At 37.6% G+C, this 26,484-nt stretch overlaps 1 protein-coding gene across 3 annotated transcripts in view; it reads left to right on the top strand.

Moving 5' to 3' along the window:
* The window catches only part of LMBR1 (limb development membrane protein 1), a 208,867-nt gene that overhangs the window by 40,928 nt on the left and 141,455 nt on the right, over window positions 1-26,484 (top strand). The window contains exons 2-4 of one of the 3 annotated variants that reach the window (XM_001364700.4): window positions 1,411-1,483; window positions 4,817-4,856; window positions 19,929-20,068. In XM_001364700.4, the coding sequence (XP_001364737.1) occupies window positions 1,411-1,483; window positions 4,817-4,856; window positions 19,929-20,068 (253 nt within the window). Of the gene's footprint in view, window positions 1-1,410; window positions 1,484-4,816; window positions 4,857-19,928; window positions 20,069-26,484 lie in introns of those variants that run through there. The other 2 variants (XM_056799968.1, XM_056799967.1) reach the window with 2 other exon arrangements.

The raw sequence follows: 26,484 nt of genomic DNA, 5'->3' as shown, positions 1-26,484 counted from the left end.
ATTATTGATGGATACTTTGAGAATATAATACACAAAAGACTAAATTGCTTATATTTATTAGTCAAATTTATATAAAAATTTTAGGTGGTGTGTGGCATATATTTAAATTAAATTAGTTTTTTTAAATCAAGAATGAGATTTAAGTTATGTTTTTCTTAATATGAACTAGCAGCCTAGAAGTTCACCTAGTGAGACTAGTGTCAATCAGACTTGCTAGCATACTTTATTGCTTATACAAGTTACTTTGATAGGTAACTGGATCCAAAAGGACACCCATTTAAGGAGAGGGAAGAAATGTATGTGGGAACGTGGTATTGGATATTATTATGCTATGTAAACTCTCACAGACAGTAAGAAGTGATCTCACCTTTCATTATAGGTCATTAATTCCTATAGGGCAGTTATATGGTATAGTGGATTTAGTGCCAGGTCCTGGGGTCAGGCAGACTCATCTTCCTAAGTTAAAATCTGGACTTAAAACACTAGTTGGGTCACCCTGGGCAAGTCACTTAACCCTGTTTGCCTCAGTTTCTTCATTTGCAAAATGAGCTAGGAAGGAAGCAAACCACTTCAGTCTCTTTGCCAAGAAAACCTGCAATGGGATCACAAAGAAACAGATATGATTAAACAAAATGTTTGAACATTTCCAAATATACCTTTCTTCTTGTAATGAAGAAAAAGCAAAAGTAAAAATAGTGACCAAGTTTGATAATGTATGCAAAATTTTAACTCTCATAAACCATTACTTTTTCACCAAAATATACTCTGGGATATTGATTATTATGATCATTCAGTTTTGGCTTCTTTTTGGTGTTCTTATTTACATTACTGTTATTGTGTGTATTCTGTTTCTGCTTGCTTGACTAATCAATTCATAGATTTTCTCAGTTCCTTACATTGATTATTTTCACGACATTCTATTATGTTCAAATACCACAGTTTGTTCAGACACTTGATTCTTCACTTTACTTCTAAGTTTTTGTCACCACAAAAACTGTGCTTTTTTCAAAGATAACAATTTCCAATAATTTACCTCTGTTGTATCATTTTTCAGTCTGGTCTGACTCTTCATGACCCTGTCTGGGTTTCTCTTGGCGAGGATCCTGGAATGGTTTTACCATTTCCTTTTCAAGCTCATTTTATAGATGAGGAAACTGAGGCAAGCAAATTAAAGCAACTTGCCCAGGTCACACAGCTACTCAGTGTCTGAGTCCAGAATTGAACTTAGGAAGATGAGTCTTCCTGACTCCTGGCCTCCCTCCACTGCTCCTTTTAGCTGCCCTTATAATTAACTCATTTTTTACCTAAATACTTTTAACCATTTGAAGTTGTTTTTGAGCAACTCTTCTTGTTTGGATTACTTTGGAGATTTATGTGCCAGATTGTTGATCAGTTCAACTCTTTTTTCAGATATGCTTTCTTCTGTTTGCTGTTCTCTACATTGTTTCCTACTTCATCATCACAAGATACAAGAGGAAGTCAGGTAGGTAGAAATGCTTTAACTCAATTTTTCATTCTGGGGCCCAATGACTAGGAAGCACGACATACTAAATATATTTTTATACTTAAGTATTCTGGTGTATTAAGCACATTTATAATGGAAATCCATTACTCATTTTTAATAGATTGTTAAATAGAGCCCTGAGGCTTCTAGTCAATCATTATGCAAGGAAGGCCCTCATAGCCCTGTGAAATTAGATGGTTTTGCTTCTCCTTTTTTTCTGCCATACCTGTGGTATAGTGAGTGTGCAGTAGAATACCAGCCATCTCTGATATACCTGCAAAAGGGCTTTCTGTGGCTGACAGTGGCCTTGGTTTCAGTCCTATTCTTTTCTTTGCATGTCTGAATTCCAAGTGTCCTTTTAAGGCTAAAAGATTATTCTGTTTCTTTTGTGAAGCATCTTTCCTGACAGCTACCAGGAGTAATAGGATTCCTCTCTCTCAAGAACTAAAGCAATAATAGTCAGTGGTTTCCAAACTTTTTAAATATGAGGATGTCAGTTTAATGCAAAATATTTTGTGAAATCTATGTGATGGTAATACTAATAATGGATGCTGATTGAGAAAGTAATGTCAAGAAGCTACTATGAATCTACTAATACTTTTAAATGAATTTGCATTTTATTAGTTATAATAGCATCTATCTATTTGAAAAATGGTAATCTGTATACAGGTTAAAATATGTATAGAATTCTTAGTGCCTTTTTAATAATTCCACTACTCAAAAGTTGGGAACTGTTTTATGTCACAGAATTTAGTGCTTGATTATATACTTTATTGCAGTTATGAATTATTCTCCCTTTTCCTACATATATATCATTTTCACAACAGGCTTATGAGGCCTTTGAAGTTAGGGACCATGTTTTTATACTTTCAATGTAATAATACATTGATAATAATAAATAATATTTTTTTACATGTCAGTTTAAAGTGTGGTAAGTAGCCTACCTATTCTATCCCATTTGAGCATAACAAGAACATTAACAGATAGGTGGCAGGAGTAGAGACTGGACCTGTGATTTTACTGGCATTGAGAACTCCTAAATGAGGAAACCCTTTTACCAAAGCAGATCCACCCCTTTTCTATCATTTACAGTCTTAAGAGAGTTGCCTTGACAGGTTAAGTGAGCTGCCTGGTGAGGGTCACAAAGTCAGGATGTATCTTAGGTGGGACTTGAATCTGTGTCTTGCTGGTTTGGTTCTCTTCTGTGCCCCGCTGCATGGGTACAACCAGTTCTATTCCATTTTGCCACTAAAGAAGCTGGCATCCAGCAAAGTTATGTGATTTACACTTGGTTCCCTGCTTAGTGTCACTGCTAAAATTTGACTTCGGGCCTTCTTGATTTCCTTTTAAGGAGTTTGTCCCCTGGGGGAACATACTATCTAGAGTGAGCCTGGGTTCTCCAGTGCCCTCTAGATATTCACTGATTGAGTCCACTGCTCTCTCCCCTTCAACAACTCTCACAACATCTCTGAGCCTTAGTTTCCTCATTTGTGAAGTACAGATAATAACGGGTTCTCTTCCTCCTTAACATGGCAGGTGGGAAGAAAGTCATCCTCGGTGCTCCTTATTAATGTCCCAGTGTGGCTCTCATCATTCTGTGGTCTTTTCTTGTACCGAGCTGAATGGAAAGCTCTGTGGTCCTTGTAAGTTTAAATAACACTTTGAAGACCCGAAGATCAAAGTCAGTTTGCTGGTAATAAATAAAATGCTGCAACTAGGCTGTTTTAGGCATCAATTGGCTCCTGTGAAGAAGCTCCTTTGATCATCCCAGTTTCTGTTTCATCATAGGAGTAACAAAACCTTAAAGAACTCCCATGTAAAATAACAACTATTTCATTTCTCTAGTGCTCAATGCTTTCACAAAAGGCTCTCCTAAGAATTGTCTTGTCTATCCTTTTTCTTGCTGAGGCCTGGTTTCTTCCAATAGCTCACCTAGGCATCTTTGCTCACACTGCTATAAATGAGGCTGGGAGGGGACTTGTGGGAGCCCCATTACCTGCCTCAGCACCCATCCAGCCTCAGATTGTGGGGGCTATTGTATACCTGCCTGGGCCCTCCTCTCATCAGCATCCTTGGCCCTCAAAGCTTCATTATCTTCCTCTTCCTTGTCCAAGTCTCACCATCAAACGTGTTTTATTTTCTTAATAGAGAACAAAACACAACTTCTATTCCTCTTTTGGAACACCAGCAGACCATCATTGCAGCTCCTTCTCTGCCTGGCCTCTTCTAAACCTATTTGCCTCTGTCCTTTCCACCAGGCTCCTATTCTTCAGGACTTGGTTGGATCATTATTTCTTTTCAAACTTCATTTTATCCTTTCCCAATTTTGATATAGTTAACCAATTTAGTACTGTTCACCCCTTGCCAGTCTTCAGCCTAGCATTACTCATACCATTCCACACACAGATTTCTGAATCTAGAAAAATCATATGATCATATACCTTAAATTCATGGTATCTGACTTCTGCTGGACCTTAAATACCACAAGGCAGTTTTTCTACTTCTCCCTCATTCATTCACTGTATCACTCCCCACAAGGTCTATTCCAGCCCTTCTTCTTTATGTTTCCCCCAGCCCTACTTTCCCCTCACTTCACTGAGGACCTCACCTTTTACTTTCCTGAGAAAAGTCAGGTCATTTGTCATGAATTTCTTTTTTGTCTTCATTTAAGAACCGCTTAATGTTATCTCAGTCACCTTTCCTTTTCTCTAATCTCCAATAATGAGGTGACCCTTCCCTTTATCAATGCCATTCTCTTTATGTGTGCCCCTGATCCACCACTTTGCATCTACTCCAGCAGTTTCTTCTTCAGTCTTCTCCTGACTTTTACTCTAATTATTAACCTCTCCCACTGCCTTTAAATAATTTCTTTCTACAGTTGTTAGAGCCCTGGCCTGGAGTCAGAAAGACTTGAGTTCAAATCCAGTATTAGATCCCTACTATATATGACCCTGGGCAAATCACTTACACTTTATTTTTCTGTTTCTGTTGTTGTGAGAATCAAATAAGCCAATAAAGTGCTTAGAAGTAGCTGCTAAATAAATGCTTTTTTGTCTTTTACCTCTATCAGTGCCTTATTGTCTGTAGTAGAGGCCATTCCTCAGCTATACTGGGTAGCAGATAACTTATGGTTCTGCCTGACATAGATATATGAAATTTAGGTTTGTGCTTGAGACCAGTACTTATTTGAAAATTAACTTTTGTGTAATAATTCTTTGTGCTCATACTTTATTATTATGTTGTATTACAAATGGAACCTTTTATTATAGGGAATGAAAGGAAGCTAAAATATTTTTAAAAATATTTTTGCAGATGAACAGGAAGATGAAGATGCCATAGTCAACAGAATTTCGTATGTATATTCAAATTTTCTGTTTTTTTTGTCTTGTTACAAAATGATAAATAAGACAAATATATAATTATATTTTGTAGTGTAGACTTTACAAAAAAACAAAAACAAAATAAAATTATAGGTGTAAAATGTTATTACCAGTTTTTATCATAGCTTAACAATTGTCACCAAACAAATGTAATTGAGTAGTGTCCTAATTTTAAAATGTGTGTGTATTATTGAAAGTTGATTGCATGATGTTTAAAGCCTTTGACCTCAGGAATGGAAACCTCTTATCCATATAGGATTGAACAAAGAAATGATCCTAATTTAATTGAATCTAAGGAAAAACTTCTTGATGATCAGAATATTTAAACAAGCTATTAAGAGAGAGACTGGTGAGCTTGAGGAAGAGTTTATTCTGGGTGATTTTAGACACTTGTTTTATTGCAGGTGACTGGAGCAGATGGATTTCCCTGTGTTGGTAATTAACATCAATGTATTATGAAATATACTTTATTTGAGACATCAAATTAGGGTTATAAGTTTTTAAAGTACTATGGATAAGATTTTATTTAACTGGAATCATTTGGTTCCAAAATACAAGATTATATAGGTGTCCTCAGCTTTTTAGATTCTTGATTTAGATTTTATGTTTTGTTTTATTTTTTTGCTGTCCACTGTACCAATGAACACTTCTTTAGAATTGACTCTAGAGATACAATGCCAACTGTTGAGGTGTGAAAGAAGATGGTAATATGTACTTCATAATATTTAACATTGCTGATTACCTATTTTACTCCACTGAGGAATAGGCATATTTTAAAAAAAGGTCACTTTCTTCCCTGTGCTCTTCCCCAAAAGAAAAAGAAGAAAATTATGTCTCTTCTAAGAGATTCTTTTAGGTTAGAAAAGTAGATTGTATTCTCTATGATATCACCCAGCAATAACAGCAGGATCAATAATTTTTGAATGAATAATTTCAACATCTGAGAGAAGACTGAGAAAAGGGTGGGATTAATTCTGGGGTCCAGAACTATTTAGAGAAATAGCAGGGCCTGAGTGGGTTTAGTCAGAGGGTAGCATTGGAAAGGGCAGAAGGACTGTAGAGCATAGAAAAAGGCAGGAATTGTAATAAGGTTCAGCTGCAAAGGTAGAAAGGGGTCCAGAAATAAACGACAATTTTGGATAGGAACTTTCTTCTAAACGGTTTAGTCTTGTAGATATCAGAGCTGAAGGGACCTTAGAAATCAACCATTTATCTTAGTAGGTGACTCTCCTACTAATCAAAAGCATGCAATCAAAAGCATGCCTCGTAGTGATGGGAGTTTTAGTTAGCTTGACCTCTCTTGTAGCCCTCTCTGCCAAAAGAACAGCTAATAATTTATTATTTGTCATTACTACATCAAAGGTAGAGAAACTGAGGGAACATCCATTTCTGGATCTGATTCTCACCAACAAGAAGGAACTGATTGCTGGGGTAGAAGTGATAGGATTTCTCTTAGAAGCTGAAAGTGGTCAGTCACTCAGAAAACATTCATTAAGTACCTATAGAAGATGGAAGCAAGAGCAGATGACAGTCATTAGACTAGTATTTAAGTGCTTAACATGTGCCAGACAATATTGACTCCAAGGTAGAAGAGTGTAAGGGCTAGGCAATGGGGATTAAGTGACTTGTCCTGGGTCACACAGCTAGAAAGTGTCTGAGATTATCTTTGAATCCAGGACCTCCTATCTCCAGGCCTGACTATCCAGTGAGCCACCTAGCTGCCAGGGGTACTTACATTCTAATGAGAACTTAAAAGCACCTAAGAAGGGAAAAAGAATCACTACTTGGGGTATGTAGGACAATCTCAGAGGACATTGGAGAGGAGGAGATGCTTAGCTCTTAATTTGTTTTCTCTAAGGAGAATGATTTTTGGATTGGAAAGGAGAGGCCTCAAATGATATTAGACAGTTAATATCCAAGAAAAGTACATAGGTAGTATGAGAGCACTTAACTGGCTGACTTGGAGTTAACCTGCTGTAGCTCATCTATATCCTTTGATACCGAAGGAATTAGTCATTGAAAAGCTGCTATCATTTCTATTTGATATATCATAGAAAGTGGGGGAGATACCACAGGAAAGAATAGCAGACATCCCCATTTTCAGAAAGAGAAGCTAATGGATTTTAAAAAAGACAAGTCATTAAGCTTGACTTTGATTTCTAGCAGAATTCTAAAATGTATGCATACATATTTATACATATTTAACCTAATAGAAATTCATAGGGCTTGCTAATGAACTCATAAATAATAGATAGTTCTTTTTCCCCTCTCTGGTTAGCCTCATCTTCCCAGAGACATTTTCATTCTCCCACACTTACAGTACTGTTCTAGGTAGAACTCCTCAGCAAGGGAAAAGGGCTCAGGGTTTCTTGCAAGTCAAATACCTTAGCCCTGTGTGAAACTCTACCTTCCAGGAACCCATACAGCCCTTGACACTGCCCTGGGTGCTCCACCCTCCCCTTCTCCTACCTCTTGACAAGGAGAAGGGAATTAGGATTTTGAAGAAATTCACTGAAGTACGGTCACGTGCTTTGTCACACCAAACTCAGCTTTTGTCAGTTACTTGTTCTATCTAATCTGGGTTTTCCTTATTTTTTTTATTGAGGCCTTGTTGGGATATAACATTTAGAATGTAATATTAAAAGAGATGCTTAGTAAACATCTAGAAGAGGAAATGGTGATAAAGAACCAATGTCATTTCATCAAGAACAGGTCATGCCTCTTTTGGATCGAGTTACTAGACTGCTAAGTCTAGAGACAAATTTTTAGACTTTAACCTGGATTTTAGAAAAGCATTAAATAAAATTTCCCATGGTTTTTGTAGGGAAGAAATGGAGAAACTTAAGCTCAGTTGGGTGGGTTCAAAACTAGCTCAATAACCAGCCCTGGAATAGGCATTAAGAATGGGAAGCTTGGAAAGGGGTCTGCAGTTGAGTGCTCTTGGAGGTATTTCATATTTGGCTTTTTACTGTTCAGTATTCTTTATCAGTGATTTAGAAGAAGGTATAAATTGTAAGGTCACCACATTTTTAGATGGCACAAAGTTGATAGTAGTAGAAGGACAAAATTGATATTTAAAAAGATTTTGAGAGACTAGAGCATTGGGCCAAATGTAGCAAAATGAAATTTAAAAGGGGCAAAGTCATATGCTTGTGGTCCAACAATAAATTTCACAAGGGCAAATTGGAGATATGGTGGGACAGCAGTTTACTCAAAAAAGATCTAGGAACTTTAGGGGCTCCAGGCTTAGGTAGTATCAATATGATATAGCAACCAAGAAAACTAAGTGCACAGGTAGACTAGGACTATGGAGATTATCATTTTCCTATAATCTTTGTAGTGAGTCCACACCTGGAGTATTGTTGAGTATTATTATCATCATTATTATTGTTGAGTACTAGGTACCATTTTAATTGGTAAGATATTGATAAGCCAGAGAATATTTAGAGGTAAACCACCAGCATGACAAAGCACCTTGAATTCAGTCCATTTGAGGATCAGTTGTAGGGATTGGAATTAATTTAGAAAAGAAAAGACTTGAGGATTCTCTGATAGTTTGAAGGGCGCCATGTGGAAGATGTTACATTTGTTCTCTAGCCTCAGAGGGCAGAACTGGGCATATTGTGTAGAAAGGTAAAGGCAAATTTGGGAGAAAGAAAAATTTCCTTACAATTAGAATTGACCAAAAATAGGCATAGAGCCCCCTCCCCCACTGAAGAACCTTTTCATGCTAATAAGTTTATTTTCTTAAAAAATATTTTTCCATGGTTACATGATTCATGTTCTTTCCCTCCCCTCTTCCCTCCCCGCTCCCAGGGCTGACAAGCAATTCTACTGGGTTTGAGATGTCTTATCACTCAAAACCGATTTCTATATTGTTCGTATTTGTAATAGAGTAATCTTTTAAAACAAAAACCTCAGTGGGCAGCTGGCTGGCTCAGTGGATTGAGAGCCAGGCCTAGAGACAGGAGGTTCTGGGTTCAAATGTGACCTCAGACACTTCTCAGCTGTGTGACCCTGGATAAGTCACTAAACTCTCATTGCCTAGCCCTTACCACTCTTCTGCCTTAGAACCAATTCACAGCATTGATTCTAAGACAGAAGATAAGGGTTAAAAAAAAGTAATCCAAACCCCAAATCCTAAACCCATATAAACAAGTGATAAATCATATGTTTTCTTCTGGATTTCTACTTTCCCAGTTCTTTCCCTTGATGTGCATAGCATTCTTTCTTATTAGTCCCTGAGATTTGTCCTGGATCATTGCATTGCTTTTAGTAGCAAAGTTGATTACATTTGATCATCCCACAATGTTTCAGTTGTGTACTGTGTACTGTGTACAATGTTCTCCTGGTTCTTCTGCTCATTTCACTCTGCGTCAGTTCCACTGAAGACCCTTAAGTGAGAGCTGTATGACCATTTGCCAGGTCTTATAGTGGAAATCATTATTCTGATGCAGGGGGATGAGTTGTGGATTCAGAAACACCTGAGTTCGAGGCCTCCTTCTGACACATACTAGTGGTTTGACTGTGAACAAGTGCTTTAATCTCTCATTGCCTTGGGAAGCTCCCAAGACTTGTTACAGAGAGGTTGCTGGCCTGCTTTGGTACTTTCCAAAGTGTGTAGAGATCTCCTCACATTGATGAAATTACAGACCTGGACACCCCCTTCACCCTTCTTCTTGATGTGTGTGTAATAATCACAGTTGGAGAGCTTCACCTAAGAGGAAAATAGTATATAGAAGACTCATTATTCCCCCAAAGTTTCTCACAGATGCCAGTCATATCGGTAGAAACCCCTGATTCTCTAAACTGAACTTGTATTCTTGGAATCAGTGTTGAAGCTGTTCGAGCACTGCATTTCTAATCTCAGTGATTGTACAGTTAAGTTTCCAGGAGGTGGCGCCAACTGTGTGTCTTTTCAATTCTCAGATTTCTTGGTGAATTTAAATGTGATTTAACTTAAACTATTTTGAGAAACATATAACATATTTATTTATATATATTCCTTTTTATTTAATGAGTGTAACAGACTTAGTTTAGTTATTAATTAACAAGTGGTTAAACTATGCTCGATTACTTTTTCTAAGTAATAAACATTCCATAGTTTAGCACTTCATAATTCATAAAAATCCCTTTTATAGTTGTGATGGTATATTATGGTTACCTTTATCTAGCTGTGTTATTTTGAATTGTTCCTTTAGCCTTTCAGGCCCTACTTCACTATCTTGAAGATGAAGATAATATTTCTGCTACCTGTTTTCCAAGTTTGTGAGGAAAGGACATCATAAACCTTAAAGTACTTTATAATAGTGGACTGTCGTTATCATCTGTAAAGAGAGGAGGTTGAATATATGTATGATATCCAGGGTCCCCTTCATCTTTAGGATTCCACAAATATCTTCTTTTTCTTCTAAAATATGTATATAGAACATTAACAAATTAAGATTAGTTGTAATTTAATTTTGATATTTGAAGAATTTTGTGTTTTCTAGATACTTATATGATACTCTTAGATATGAAAAAGCCAATATAAGAAATTAAGAGTTTAATCATTCTTACATTGAGGCTTTCTACAATAACATCATTCTCTTGAATATTGAATGCTGATGGCTATTTCATTTAGTAATCCTGAAGACAAAGGTAGCAACATGTTCTGAAATATCAGACTGAGAAATATGTACAATAATTGCTCATTTTTTTTATCACTTGGAGTTTTATAAAAGTTCCTTCCTAATAACTCTGTGACATAGGTTATGTAAAGATTATTTACCCTGTTTTGCAAATGAGAGATCTTAGGCTCAAAGGAGTGAAGGAATTCAGCTAGTAAATATTAGGGCCGGGGTGTGAAAACAGGGCTTGACTCTAGGTCTAGCTATATTTCCACAACACTCTACTGTCTCTACTAATGCTTAAGAGCTTTTGACAGCAGTGTTGCCCAGAGGTGGTGGGATTATTTTTTATCATTTATATATTTTTAAAGTATAGAAGAAATGGTGTTTTTCTTTATGTATCAAATCTGACCTACTTGGGTAATAACACTGAAGATTTCTTCCTTTTTGGAGAATCACAAAAATTCAGTTACCCCCAAATACCCTGTGGTTTTTTTTTTTTTTGGTTTGTTTTTTGTTTTAATTTTTTGTTTGGTTTCTAGAGTATAAGAGAACTTCAGTTTAGCAAATATACATCAGGCCTGCTGTTTTAACATATTATTTTTGATGCTGATTTGTTAATGTAAACAGATTTAATTTTTATACCAACAGGGAGAGATACTATTATAAAAGCTGTTATTAGCCTAACACCTAGCTAGTCATTGACCAAGAGCGATTTTTATAATTTACTGTATGAACCGTGTGGGTATGAAAACTCTTGGCAAACTTGCCTGGGTGGCACCTGAAACCATTGTCTGTGGTATACTGAGTCTGGTTTTGGTACTGGAAATAAGATGAGATTTATTTATTCCAGAAAACTAGAATAAATTCTGGATGTGTTGATAGGCAATAATTGCTTTGGAGGCTAAGGGGTATGAGTTTACCTTCACTGGTGAGTTAATAGCTTGACTGGCCACCTTTGTTTTTTGTCCCTTTGTTCCAATTTGTCTTGCTTCTGCTTATAGTCTCCAGCCCCTTCTTCAGTGTGCCCTTAGAGACTTTGTTTCCTTCTAGCAGATCAGTCTCCTAAAGATGCTAATATGCTCAGCATGACTTTTGCCAATGGATGAGGTCCTCAAGTCATAGTGAAGGCTGGAGTTCTGGTGGTCTTTTGTTTAGTATTGGTTTTGTTGCTTATTTCTCACCTTTGGGTTTCAATTTTGCCTGTAAAATGAGGGAGTTAGATTAGGTGATCTCTAAGGACTCTTGACACACTAACATTTTATTATTCATTATGTTGTATATTAATAATGTTGACAGGATTGTGTTAATTGATATATGAAAACTAGACTGAAAAACATTTAAAAAATATATGCTTTTCATTGATTCTGGTTCTGTGGGTGATATTTTCATGTCTTGAGAGTCACAGCATATTTGACATGGAAGGAGTCAGTCAGGAATGTAACTGGATCCAGGTTAAAGTGTGATTAGGAAATATTTAACAAAATAAATACAAATACAGTGGAACACAGGTAATGTTTATTTGTGGTTTTCTGAGTCAATATGGTCTCACAAAGATCTGTTTCTGTTTGAGTTTGACACCATTGAATTCTATTTCATATCCTGGCCTTACTGAGGAGTTTGAGAAACAGAAGGGCTGTGACTTGCCTTCAATTCTGTGGTGGGTCAGAGCCAGAACTTGAATTTACTGAGTGTCCTTTGCTATTTCTGTTGTATCACATTGCCTTTTTAGTGAAGATGATCAATAAAACTTTTCCTAAACTTACTTTTAATTTTTGCGTGGTGTGGAAGCTCTTTCCCCTTCTATGCCATCCTCCTTTTCAAAGCAGAGGACCATACCTCATCACTTGTTGTTTATGAAAAAAAGAGTTCTATTATTTGTTACAAGATAGCCTTGACTCCAAAGTCACATATTAAAGTATGTATTTTAGGAGGTTGGCATGGATTTTCTGCTACTTTTATTTTTAATGTGTTGCATTTGTTTTTAGTTTCCTCCTTTGGAAGGCTTTGATGGAATATATATTTTGTTAAAATTGGTTTTCACTTCCTGGATGTTGGTACCCTTTTTAGTTTTCCTTTTATTTACCCACTCTGCACCTGTGGCTGTGTAAGATTTTGCCAGAATTGATCTTTCCCCTTATTAGTAATTTTTAAAGACATGCATTTTAATCACTTTAAACAATTGCCACACTCTTGTCAAATAGTTAAAAGATAAAATCATTAAATAAGTGTTTATACTTATTTTAAGATTAGGTTTCATGCTTTCAAAACCACATTTCCTTTGTCTTTGGTGGTCAAATGAGATTTTACTTTAATATATTACTGTGTTTTTTTGGTCTCTTTTCTATGTTCCATATCTTTGCAGAGCCACAGAGTTCAATTGCTAAAAAGAATGTTGAGATGATTCTATTCCCAGTCTCTGTTGGCACCCAGGATTCAATTCTACCCAAGTTGTTTTTTTGGACACTAATCTATCCAAATAAATACATTTAGTGAGGATTTTAAAGACTGGAGAAGCAACGTGGTATCAATCAGTAGAGCTGGCCTTAGGGCCAAGAGGTCCTGTTTCTGATGTGGGCTAACTGTAACTCTGGCCAGCTCCCATTAAGCTCTCCAGGGCCTACACAGTTCTTGAAGACTGGGAGAAGAGTGTGTTGGCTGAGATGGGGAATTTTCTCATTCAGTTTTCTCATGTCTGTATCAATGAAATCATAAGTCCAGCCCCTAATTCTTTGAAGGACATTTTCAACTTCATGCAGTTTTTTTTCCCCAATTTAAACATTATTTTATTTGGTCATTTTTCAAACAATATTCCTTGGAAACAAAGATCCTTTTCTTTTCCTCACCCCCTCCCACCACCCCTCCCCTAGCCAACGCACGATTCCACTGGGTATCACATGTGTCCTCGATTCAAATCCTTTTCCATGTTGTTGGTATTTGTATTAGGGTGTTCATTTAGAGTCTCTCCTCATTCATGTCCCTTCCACCCCTGTAGTCAAGCAGTTGCTTATCTTCGGTGTTTTTACTCCCACCGTTTGTCCTTTGCTTGTGGATAGTGTTTTTTCTCCTGGATCCCTGCAGAATGTTCAGGGACGTTGTATTGACACTAATGGAGAAGTCCATTACCTTTGATTGTACCACAGTGTATCAGTCTCTGTGTACAATGTTTTCCTGGTTCTGCTCCTCTCGCTCTGCATCACTTCCTGGAGGTTGTTCCAGTCTCCATGGAATTCCTCTACTTTATTATTCCTTTTAGCACAATAGTATTCCATCACCAACATATACCACAATTTGTTCAGCCATTCCCCAATTGAAGGGCATCCCCTCATTTTCCAATTTTTGGCCACCATAAAGAGCACAGCTATGAATATTCTTGTACAAGTCTTTTTCCTTATTATCTCTTTGGGGTACAAGCCCAGCAGTGCTATGGCTGGATCATAGGGTAGACATTCTTTTATCGCCCTTTGGGCATAGTTCCAAATTGCCTCCAGAATGTTTGGGTCAATTCACAACTCCACCAGCAATGAATTAATGTCCCTACTTTGCCACATCCCCTCCAGCATTCACTGCTTTCCTCTGCTGTCACGTTTGCCAATCTGCTAGGTGTGAGGTGATACCTCAGAGTTGTTTTGATTTGCATCATGCATCACTCTGATTATAAGAGATTTAGAACACTTCTTCATGTCCTTATTAATACTTTTGATTTCTTTATCTGAAAACTGCCTATCCATGTCCCTTGCCCATTTATCAATTGGAGAATGGCTTGATTTTTTGTACAATTGATTTAGCTCTTTCTAAATTTGAGTAATTAGACCTTTATCAGAGGATTTTGTTATGAAAATTGTTTCCCAATTTGTTGCTTCCCTTCTCAATTTGGTTACATTGGTTTTGTTTGTATAAAAACTTTTTAATTTGATGTAATCAAAATTGTTTATTTTACATTTTGTGACTCTTTCTATGTCTTGCTTGGTTTTAAAGTTTTAAAGACCCTTCCCACAGGTCTGACATGTATATTATTCTGTGTTCACCTAATTTACATATAGTTTCCTTCTTTATGTTCAAGTCATTCACCCATTCTGAGTTCATCTTGGTGTAGGGTATGAGATATTGATCCAAACCTAATTTCTCCCACACTGTCTTCCAGTTTTCCCAGCAGTTTTTGTCAACTAGTGGGTTTTTGTCCCAGAAGCTGGGCTCTTTGGGTTTGTCATATACTGTCTTACTGGGGTCACTTACCCCAAGTCTATTCCACTGATCCTCCTTTCTGTTTCTTAGCCAGTACCAAATTGTTTTGATGACCACTGCTTTATAATAGAGTTTGAGATCTGGGACTTCAAGGCCACCTTCCTTTGTATTTTTTTTTCATTCTTTCCCTGGATATCCTTTACCCTTTGTTCTTCCAAATGAACTTTGTTATGTTTTTTTCTAAGTCAGTAAAATTTTTTTTGGAATTTCAATGGGTATAGCATTAAATAGGTAAATAAGCTTGAGTAGGATGGTCATTTTTATTATATTGGCTCGTCCTACCCACGAGCAGTTAATATTTTTCCAATTGCTCAAGTCTAGTTTTAGTTGTGTGGAGAGTGTTTTGTAGTTGTGTTCATATAGTTCCTGTGTTTGTCTCGGGAGATAGATTCCTAAGTATTTTATTTTGTCTAAGGTGATTTTGAATGGGATTTCTCTTTCTAATTCTTGCCACTGTGCTGTGTTGGAAATATATAGAAATGCTGATGACTTATGCGGGTTTATTTTGTAACCTGCAACTTTGCTAAAGTTGTTGATTATTTCGACTAGCTTTTTGGATGATTCTCTAGGATTCTTTAAGTAGACCATCATATCATCCACAAAGAGCTATAGCTTGGTCTCCTCCTTGCCTATTTTGATGCCTTCAATTTCTTTTTCTTCTCTAATTGCTACTGCTAGTGTTTCTAGTACAATGTTAAATAATAGACATCCTTGTTTCACTCCTGATCTTATTGGGAATGCATCTAGTTTATTCCCATTGCAGATGATGTTAGCTGATGGTTTTAGATATATACTGTTTATTATTTTTAGGAATGACCCTTCTATTACTATGCTTTCTAGTATTTTTAATAGGAATGGGTGTTGTATTTTATCAAAGGCTTTTTCTGCATCTATTGAGATAATCATGTGATTTTTGTCTGTTTGTTTGTTGATATGGTCAATTATGTGGATGGTTTTCCTAATATTGAACCAGCCCTGCATCCCTGGTATAAATCCTACTTGATCATGGTGGATGACCCTTCTGATCATTTGCTGGAGTCTTTTTGCTAGTATCCTATTTAAGATTTTTGCATCTATATTCATTAGGGAGATTGGTCTATAGTTTTCTTTCTCTGTTTTTGGCCTGCCTGGCTTTGGAATTAGTACCATGTTTGTGTCATAAAAGGAATTTGGCAGAACTCCCTCTTTGCTTATTATGTCAAATAGTTTGTATAGTATTGGGATTAGCTGTTCTGTGAATGTTTGATAGAATTCACTTGTGAATCCATCAGGCCCTGGGGATTTTTTCTTAGGGAGTTCTTTGATGGCTTGTTGGATTTCTTTTTCTGATATGGGATTATTTAAGAATTCTATTTCTTCTTCTGTTAGTCTAGGCATTTTATATTTTTGTAAATATTCATCCATATCACCTAGGTTGGTATATTTATTGCCATATAGTTGGGCAAAGTAGTTTTTAATGATTGCCTTAATTTCCTCTTCTTTGGAGGTGAGGTCCCCCTTTTCATCTTTGATGCTGTTAATTTGCCTTTCTTCTTTCCTTTTTTTAATTAAATTGACCAGTACTTTGTCTGTTTTGTCTGTTTTTTCAAAATACCAGCTTCTAGTATTGTTTATTAGTTTAATTGTTCTAGCACTCTTGATTTTATTAATTTCTCCCTTAATTTTTAGGATCTCTAGTTTGGTTTTCTTCTGGGGTTTTTTAATTTGTTTGCTTTCAAGTTTTTTGATTTGTATTTCCAATTCATTGATCTCTGCCCTCCCTAATTTGTTAATATATGTATTCAAGGATATGAATTTTCCTCTGAGTACTGCTTTGGCTGCATCCCATAAGGTTTGAAAGGATGTCTCGCCATTGTCATTTTCCTCAATGAAATTGTTAATTGTTTCTATGATTTCTTCTCTAACTAACCAATTTTGGAGTTATATTATTTAATTTCCAATTAATTTTTGATTTGGCTCTCCATGTACCCTTACTGATCATTATTTTTATTGCCTTATGATTTGAAAAGGTTGCATTTATTTTTTCTGCATTTGTATTGTCATGTTTCTGTGACCTAGTGTATGATCTATCTTTGTGAATGTGCCATGTGGTGCTGAGAAGAAGGTATATTCCTTTTTGTCCCTATTTATTTTTCTTCATATGTCTATTAACTCTAATTTTTCTAAGATTTCATTCACATCTTTTACCTCTTTCTTATTTATTTTTTGGTTTGATTTATCTAAATTTGATAGTGGTTGGTTCAAGTCTCCCACTAATATTGTTTTACTATCTATTTCTCCCTTCAATTCTCCTAGTTTTTCCATTAGAAATTTGGGTGCTATATTATTTGGTGCATACATGTTGATTAATGATATTTCCTCATTGTCTACAGTCCCTTTTAACAGAATATATTTACCTTCCCTATCCCTTTTTATCTGGTCTATTTTTGCTTTGGCTTTGTCAAATCTCATGATTGCAACTCCTGCCTTCTTTCTATCAGTTGAGGCCCAGAAGGTCTTATTCCATCCTTTAATTCTAACCTTGTGAGTATCAACCCGCCTCATGTGTTTCTTGAAGACAACATATGGTAGGGTTTTGGATTCTAATCCGTTCTGCTATTCGTCTACGTTTTATTGGTGAGTTCATCCCATTCACGTTCAAAGTTATGATTGTCACTTGTGGATTCCCTGGCATTTTGATATCCTTCCCTAATTCTGACCTTTCTTCTTTAGCTATAACCTTTTAAGCCAGTGATTTACTTTAGATTAGTCCCCCTAGTCCCCTCCCTTGATATGCTTCCCTTTCTAGCCCCTCCCTTTTTGTTCCCTTCCCCTCCCCCCTCTTTTTCCCTCCCTTTTTATACTCCCTCCCCTCACCCCTCGTTAATTTCCCCTTCTCTCTTACCATGTTGGATAAGATAAAGTTCACGATCCTAATGGATCTAGATATTCTAAGCTCTCAGAGTTGATTTTACTGAGAGTAAGGTTTAAGTAATACCAATTAGCACTTTCTTCCTCTCCTCCCTATAGGAAATTTCTTCCCCTCCCCTTCCCATGTGTATCTTTGTGTGAGAATGATTATTCTCTTTAGTTTTTTTCTATTTCTTGAAGTATATCTTAGTACCATCAACGATTCACCCCCTCCCTTTTTCTTTCACCCCCCTTTCTCCATATTGTCTTAATGCCCCAATCATTCCCTATGCATGATTCTTCTAACTACTCTAATGATGCATACAATTTTTGAGAGTTACACATTACATTTTCCCCACATATTAATTTATATAATTTGATATAAATGTAGTCCTTATTGAAGAGAGTTTGAATAAAAGAAAAAGATAACATTTTCTCCTTTTCCCTTTCCTTCATATTTACCTTTTCAAGTTTTCCTTGCTCTTTGTGTTTGGATATCGAACTTTCCAGAGAGCTCTGGACTTTTCTTTACAAAAACTTGGAAATCTTCTATTTTGTTAAATGCCCATACTTTCCCCTGGAAATATATAGTCAGTTTTGATGGATAGCTGATTCTTGGTTGAAGACCCAGCTCTCTTGCCTTTCTGAAAATCATATTCCATGCCTTACAGTCATTCAGAGTGGAAATTGCAAGGTCTTGTGTGACCCTGATTGGCATTCCTTTATATCTAAATTGTCTTTTTCTGGCTTCTTGTAAGATTTTTTTCTTTTGCTTGAAAGCTTTGGAATTTGGCAATTACATTCCTGGGAGTTGTCTTTTGGGGATTTAGTGTAGAGGGTGTTCTGTGAACTCTTTCAATGCCTGTATTGCCCCCTTGTTCTAGAATCTCTGGGCAGTTTTCTCTGATGATATCTTGTATTATGATGTTGAGATTACTATTTATTTCTGGCTTTTCTGGTAGGCGAATTATTCTCAGATTGTCTCTCTTTCCTCTATTTTACAGGTCTGTTACCTTGTCAGTGAGATATTCTATGTTATCTTCTAATTTCTTAGTCTTTTGGCTTTGCTTTATTAATTCTTGCTCTTTTGCAAGATCATTGTCTTCCAGTTGCCTGATTCTGACCTTTAAAGCTTGATTTTCCTTTTCAGTTTGGTCTATCCTGCTATTTGAGGCTTCCAGCTGTTCCTGTAGTTGCATTTTTTCGTGCTTCAGATTACTGAGTTCCTTTTGCATTATTTCCCATTTTTCCTGCCAGAAGCTTCCATCTTTTTTATAACTTCCAATTTAAATTCTTCAGGAGCTTGTGGACAATTTCCATTTCTTTTGGAAGGTTTGGGTGCATTTGTTTGCGCTTCCTCTTCTGCTATTTCCTCTGTTTTTTGTGTTTTTACTCCATAAAATGTATCCAAAGTCACCCCTTTCTTCTTTTCTTGGTGTTGGGGTATTGGAGTTCTTGGGTACAGTTTGCCATCTCTGTGTTTTTTTTTGTTTTTTTCTTCCTCCCCTTTCCAGTCAGAAATCTGAATGGGTAGTACTTGCTCTCAGTATAAGGGTCTAATGGTCAAGGCTTTAGTCTCAGGCTAATTCTAGGTTCTCTGCAGCTGCGCTTTCTTCCTGGGGAAGCCCAGGGATTGCCCTCCCCTGCCTGCCGGCATTTCAGGAGTTAGTGCTCTCAGGTGAAAGTCTTTGATGGTCTTAGCTAACTTCCAAGACCTGTAGGTGCCCCTTGCTCACGTCAGGGGATCGCTTCGCGCACTGGGTGATTATAGCGTGCTAGTTCTGGGCGCCCAAGATCTGTGCTCCCCTAGCTCGCCTGCTGGGGTTTCAGGTGTTAGTATTCTCAGGAGAAGGACCTTGGTGATCTTATTCAGGTTCCCAGACCTGGGGCTGCCTGTTGTTCTGTCCTGGGGTGCCCCCCCTCACTTGTTGATTCTGGCCAGTGCTGCCTTTAACTCTGGCTCCGGCTGTTTGGTGGGGGAGGGTTGGTCAGCTTTTCGTTCCCTTATATTGTGGAGATGCCTGAATCCCACCTACCTTCAGAGCTTCGCCTTGTTGTGGGGTCTTTCCGTTCCTATGGGGATGGTTGTTTTTTATTTTGGGAGGGTCTTTTGAGGTCGTCTGTGTCGTTGGGTCTGAGGAGAGGAAACAAGCCATGTCTACTCTGCAGCCATGCTTACCTGGAAATCCATGCAGTTTTTAAATTCCCAGAAATAGTCCATATTTGAAAAACATTTGCATTTTAGATCTTTTGTTTCTTCTAATCTTTATGGTGACTAACTGTTTTTTTTTTCCCTTTCAGGCTGTTTTTGAGCACCTTCACGTTGGCAGTTTCTGCTGGTGCTGTTTTGCTTCTTCCTTTCTCAATAATCAGCAATGAAATCCTCCTTTCTTTTCCACAAAACTACTATATTCAGTGGTTAAATGGCTCCTTGATTCATGGTTAGTATATATTGACAAATATGGTTAAAATGGTTATTTATAAGTTTTTACCTTCTTTGTATCACTATATCTTTTTAGAATTGTTTTTGAATCCTTGTAGAATTGAGAACATAAATTTACTTTAGTTTCCCATTTCATTTAAAAAAATTATGACTAAAGATTTTGATGAAGATTTTAATAGAACCAGAAAATCTGATTTTACATTTCAGGATTGTTATTTCATTGTTACTTTAAATGACATTTGTGGAAAAACTTTTTTATTTTAGTCAGACAAGTGTTTACAGTCAATATACCTTTTTTTTTAAGCTTTAAGAAAGGGTATTTAATAAAAAGGTATATTAAAGATAGTTATTATAGAAATGATTCCCTCAGATTGGACTGTGTTCTCTGCCCTTGCACTCACAGGGTCCCTGGAGAGAATGGGTTCAAATTTATATTAAATGGTGGTGAAATGCATGTTGTTCACAGCTCCTGGTTCCTGGAAATTTCATGGACTCCTCAGGACATTTTCTTTAGGTATAACTCTTTCCTTGGCTTCAGTGGCCAGTGCCCTTGTGGAACCTTGACACCTCCTTTTTTTACTGTGTTGTTTTGCATTGGTGTGATGCTCATCTCCCAGCACAGATGCTGTCATCAGCCACTGCTGCTTGGGGCCTGCTGATCCTGACTCTTAACCAGATTGGTGATACTCTTTGGGCTGTGAGGTTCCCTCCCCTTTTAAAGGCCACAAGGTAGTTGAGTGGTCAGTGGAGGAGAGGGCAGGATCCTCCCACTCCTTGTCTCCCCCCAAGGCAGTTCCTTCTTGGTAATCCTTTGTTGATGGAATTGTGATGACATCACCCACCACCAGAAAAACTGATTGAGTTGGCTTTCTGTTATACAGACGTCCAGAGGTGTCTTGGGGGCAGTTAGGTGGCACAGTGGATAGAGAGCTGGGTCTGGGTCAGGAAGAATGAGTTCAGATTCTACTTCAGATACTCTCTGTATGATCCTGGATAAGTCACTTAATGTTGTTTGCCTCAATTTCCTCTTCTGTAAGATGAGCTAAAGAAGGAAATGGCCAACTACTCCACGATCTTTGCCAAGAAAATGCCAAAATGGTGTCACAAAGAGTTGGATCCCACTGAAACAACCAAACAATAACAATCAGGAAGTGTTTTGATTCTTTTAGCTGATGCCAGGACATTTCCAATGTAGCATCCTCTGTCTTCATGCAGTGATCCAAGCACTTCCTTTATCCCAAGCTGATGAAAGATCTTTGACACCTTCTGTCCCCCTGAGAGGTGGCAGGAGTTTCAGGGTTTAGGCCCAAGGCTTGAGAGCTCAGATTCAATATACTTTTAAAAAATTAAGAGCTCCTTAAATAAACAGAGAGATTGATTTGTTTGGAATCTACTATGGGCAAGAAACTGCGCCAGGTGCTAGAGAAAGATGAATTACGTTATGGCCCTTCTTCTCTAAAGGGCCAGCTTCCAAACAAATGCAGCCTGTCTGCCAGGCGCATCAGCCTCATTGAAGAAGATGGGAGGCTGTGAGTGCCAGACAAGTCAGACAAAGCCCTAGGATGCTGATGGGGACGGCCTGGGACCCTGGGCTTAAGAGCCCTGTGAAGCAGCCCTTGAGGCTGGGCAGCCAGAGGCTATATTTGTAGGGGCTGCAGCCGTTCTGGAATTAGCAGTGAATGTGAGATGAATAACTTGAAAGAAGAGGCCTGAGGTGCTCCTTTGCTGCCTGACCCTATGAGGAATCTTCGTGCCAGTCTTGCAGCGGAAGTTTTCCACATGTGCTGGAAACATTCAGACCTCCAGCTCCTGGGGAGCACGGACAGCCTGACCTGGTGTCCCTAGTACTTAGGACAGTGTTTTGTACAGAGCAGACTCTTCATCAGGCCCCCTGCCCTCCTCCTGCTCCTTCACCTGCTCTTTCTCCTTCTCCAAGAGCACTATCAGAGGGTGGAGAGGCAGGGACACCCGAGACCAAATCTTGTCTCACACTTCCTATGACCCTGGGTAACCTACTGTGACCCCAAATAACTCAGACCCTTGATAACTGTGGCAAATCACTTAACATTTGTTTGCCTCAATTTCCTTCTATGTAAAATGGGTTCCCTACTCCCAGGGTTGTTTTGGATACCAAATGTGGTCATATTTGTGAGCACTCCTGGCATAGAGGAGGGACTTAATAAATGCTTTTTCTCTTCCCTTATTTTTCTTTCCCTCCTGTCTCCTCTTTTCTTCCTTCCTTACCTTCTAGTGTTCTTGTATATTGAATGTTTCAATCCCAAAGTATATGAAACAGTTTCTAACTATTTTCTCAAACCTAGTCTTCTTCCAAACTTCCTATTTCTGAAGAGGACTCTACCACGTCTTCCTGTCAGTCCAGGTTTACAATGACTTTTATACTTGACCATTGCCACATCTGTTAAGGAGTAAAATTAGGGTTGTTGATCGAATATATTATACTAGTGGTTGCCAGGGATTAAAATTCAATCCCAATAAAATACTCAAGTCAGTTTGGGATTTTTATGGTGGTTTAATTACAATAAAGGGAAGAAATTAAGAAGAAGAGAGAGGAAAGGGAATTGGACTGCTTTGTCAAGCCAGATAGGAGTTGGAGTTCAAGGAAAGGAGGAAAGGAGGAATCGGTCACATCACCAAGGTCTCTCAGGGAAGACGCCTCACCTAGCACGCTACAGAGCTTCTCCCAGTCACTTCACTGGCAAGCCACAAACGCCAAAATCCGACAAGAGCTGCAAGCATGACAAAATGCTGTCCAGCGCTCCCCATACTGCTAACAGAGCCCAACTTCACGAGTGAGCCCAATGTCTCCGAGTGAGAGAGAGCAAATGAGCCTGGAGAGAGGAAGTGATGCGAAATATATAGACCATTCTTTATATCACTTCCTGTGTCTCACATGTACCAATGGTAGCTTAAGCTTGACTTAGGACAGCCTGGGGGTCTGTCAGTTGTTTCTTACTTGTCACTTGCTAGGGTATGTTGGTCATAGGCCATCCTCCTCAACACTTAATCTTTAAGTAGGGGTGTATACATTCCTGGTTGCTAGAATTCTAAGACTAAGCAGGGTAGAGAAAATCTAAAAATTCACACATCTTGTTACTAAGTCTACCACATCTCTCACCCTTTTTTCCTTTTTCTTTTTTGTCATTTTCAGTTTTGTTGATGTGTTTATTTTTATATTATATGCATTTACATTCTACTTCATGAGAGGCCTACTGTAACAAGCTAAACCATTTAAGTAAAACTAATAATAGTGTCATCATCTGATAGTTCACACACCATTACATGTCTTTAACAGCTCTTGGCTCTATTTTTTAAATGAATAGAAATCTGTTTTCTACTCTTCCCATTTTCCACTTCTTTGAAAAAAAAGAAGGAAAAAAAACTCTTATAACAAATAATGCATGGTTTATTCTAAGCAAATTTCTCCAGTGGTTATCCACAAAAATAGATATGTCTGATACTAAACCCTAATGCCATCTGTAAAGGAGAGCATGTTTCAGATTAATTTTCTGGATTCATGAATGGTCAGTTGTTGATCCTAGGTTTTAGAGTTTTTAAAGTTGCTGGTTTTGACAGTGTTATAGAGCCACCCTTTAGACTTTGGCTTTTCCAATAATCTCCAAAGCGGTTTCCCTGGCTCAAGTCTCTCTCTTCACCAGAAGAGCTCTTCCTTACTGCATCGGAAGGATTTTCTTAAAATGTGATTCTGACTGAGCCACTTCCCTTCTTGGAAACTTTTGACACCTCTTTCCCCTCTTGGATCACATACAAACTCTTCTGTTTGAAATTTTAATTCTTTCCCAACCTGAATTGATTCTTCTTTTCCATTCTTATTGTATATTGCTCTGCTTTATTATTTTGTTATGTTATGTTATACTATATGAAATTATATTGTGTTTTATTACATTTGCATTATAGTATATACTTCTTCATGCTATGGCCTTCTCAAACTGGTCTCCTTTGTTCCCAAAAATGGCACTCTGACTGTTACCACTTTCCCTTTGTCCTAGTGTAAGGGATAAAATTAAAGTTGTTGACTGAATATATTATGCTAGTGGCCACCAGGAATTAAAATTCAATCCCAATAAAATACTCAAGTCAGTTTGGGATTTTTATGGTGGTTTAATTACTATAGAAGGAAGAAATTAAGAAGAAGGAGAGAGAGGAAAGGGTATAAGACTGCTCTGGCAAACCAGATAGGAGTTCAGAGGCCTAGGCCAAGGGGCCTTCTCCATCTAACTTGACTTCAAGTCACGAGGCCTCCTCTGAGATGAGGGGGCCTCCTTGGAGGATAGTATTTTATGAGGTAAAGGAAAGAGGAATTAGCCTAAACCACTCACCAAGCATACTAAGAATGCCACCATGAGCTCCCAACTCTGAAAGAGCCCAACATCTCTGAGAGAATGAGAGCGAGAGCGAGAATGAGTGAGAGCCTGCGAGAGGAAGTGATGTGAAATATATAGACGGTTCTTTACATCACTTTCTGTGTCTCACATGTACCAATGGTAGCTTAAGCTTGACTTACAACAGCCCAGGGAGCATGTCAGTTGTTTCTTATTTGTCACTTGCTAGTACATGTCTGTCATAGGCCATCCTCCTCAACACTTAATCTTTAAGTAGGAGTGTATACATTCCTGGTTGCTAGAATTCTAAGACTAAGCAAAATGGAGAAAATTCTAAAAATTTACACTGACTCTCCCATGCTCAGAAAATATCCCCTCCTCGTTTCGACTTCTTAGAATAAAACTTTTCTTTTCTTCAGGATTTCCCTCCATGTCACCTTACAGATGAAGACTTCTCTGAGAGACTTCCCTGCCAGCTCCTCCCTCAGCTCCTAGTGACCTAGGCCTTCCCTCCTTTAGTAATCTTGGAGTTATTTTGTTATTTATTTCTGCTTACACTTATTCATGTATGTGTTATTTCTCTGCATAAATTGTAAGTTGCTTCAGGTTTGGGGCTTTTTTGCTTTTATTTTAAATCCCAACACCTAGCACTGTGCTGGGCACACAGTAGGCACTTAGTAAATGGTGATTTACAATCTGATGGGGGAAAGACACATGTAGAAATAACAATATTACTAGGATAAGTTTAAAGGATAGGTCTAGCAGTGTTAGGAGTGTTTAGAGAAAGGAAGGATCACTTGGCCTGAGGAATCTAGGAAGGGTTTATGAAGGGAGTGGGGCTTGAGGGTGGACCAAAGGATGTGACATTAGTAGCTGGAGGAGTTGGGGGTCGGGGGAGGAAGGCTATTTTATTTGTGGAGCAAAGTGATCAGAAGCTTGACCATGGAAGACAAGAGTGGGTTCAAGTGTGGAGAGTAGAATACAGTCTCATTTGTCTGGTGTGTCTACCTAAGTATGTGAAAAAGAGCAGTTATATGGTCAAGCATAGAAAAATGGATTCTTGTTAGATTGTAGAGAGCTATGTTATGGTTAAATGGATTTCTGTGGACTGAACTCGTTGTTGGAAAAATGTACTTTTTGCCATAAGAAACAATGCAAAACATAGTAATAATACCTAATATTGATATAGCACTTAGTATGGGCTAGACACTGTGCCAAATGCTTTACAAAGATTATCTCATTTTAACACCCCTGGGAAGGAGGTACCCTTATTATACCCATTTTATAGTTGAGGGAACTGAGGTAGAGAGGGTGGTTAAATGACTTGCTATTCACATAGTTAGTAAATGTCTGAGGTCAAATTTGAATTCAGATCTTTATTCCAGGCCCTGCTTTCTTTCCCCTGGGCCATCTAGCTGCCCATAAATAAAAGTTATATGGGAATACTTCTATGACCTTATAGAGAGAGAATAAAACAGACCCATATTAATGTAGTTAAAAACAACTATAATAGCAACAAATTCAGCTTATATATATGTAAAGAAGATCAGGATAAAGAATGATAGAAGTACTACATGAAAATCAGTATTTACTTCTTTAGGATGGGCTTAATGTTAAGTAAATAATAGGTGTTACAGGCACATGTTCACAATTACAATCTCAGAATATTTTTGTTTTGGTATACATGCTCGCCGTTTCTCAGTTTGTATACCTATAAGAAATGGTATTGGACTCAATGATCTTTAATATAGTTCTAAATCTGTGATCATATGCTTGTTGGTCTTAATTTCTTTTCTTATGCTCTTCTAAGTTTGAATATCTGTACAGTCAGTAAAAGTTAAAATAAAACATACTTAAAAAGGAAAATATTCAGAATTTAACAAACCTGATTTTAAAAAATAGAATTTTGTAATATTCCATTTATTTATCAGAGAAACTTACCTCTAACTCTTCTTTTATAGAACATGCTCAAAGTACTCTTGTAGACTTGGAAATATAGAAAACTATATCATTGAGTTTGGAAGAGAGTTTTAGATACTTTCACCCTAAGAAA

This window comes from Monodelphis domestica, chromosome 5 (assembly GCF_027887165.1).
Source record: "Monodelphis domestica isolate mMonDom1 chromosome 5, mMonDom1.pri, whole genome shotgun sequence".
Lineage (NCBI taxonomy): Eukaryota > Metazoa > Chordata > Mammalia > Didelphimorphia > Didelphidae > Monodelphis > Monodelphis domestica.
This window is presented reverse-complemented; position numbering and strand designations above follow the sequence as displayed.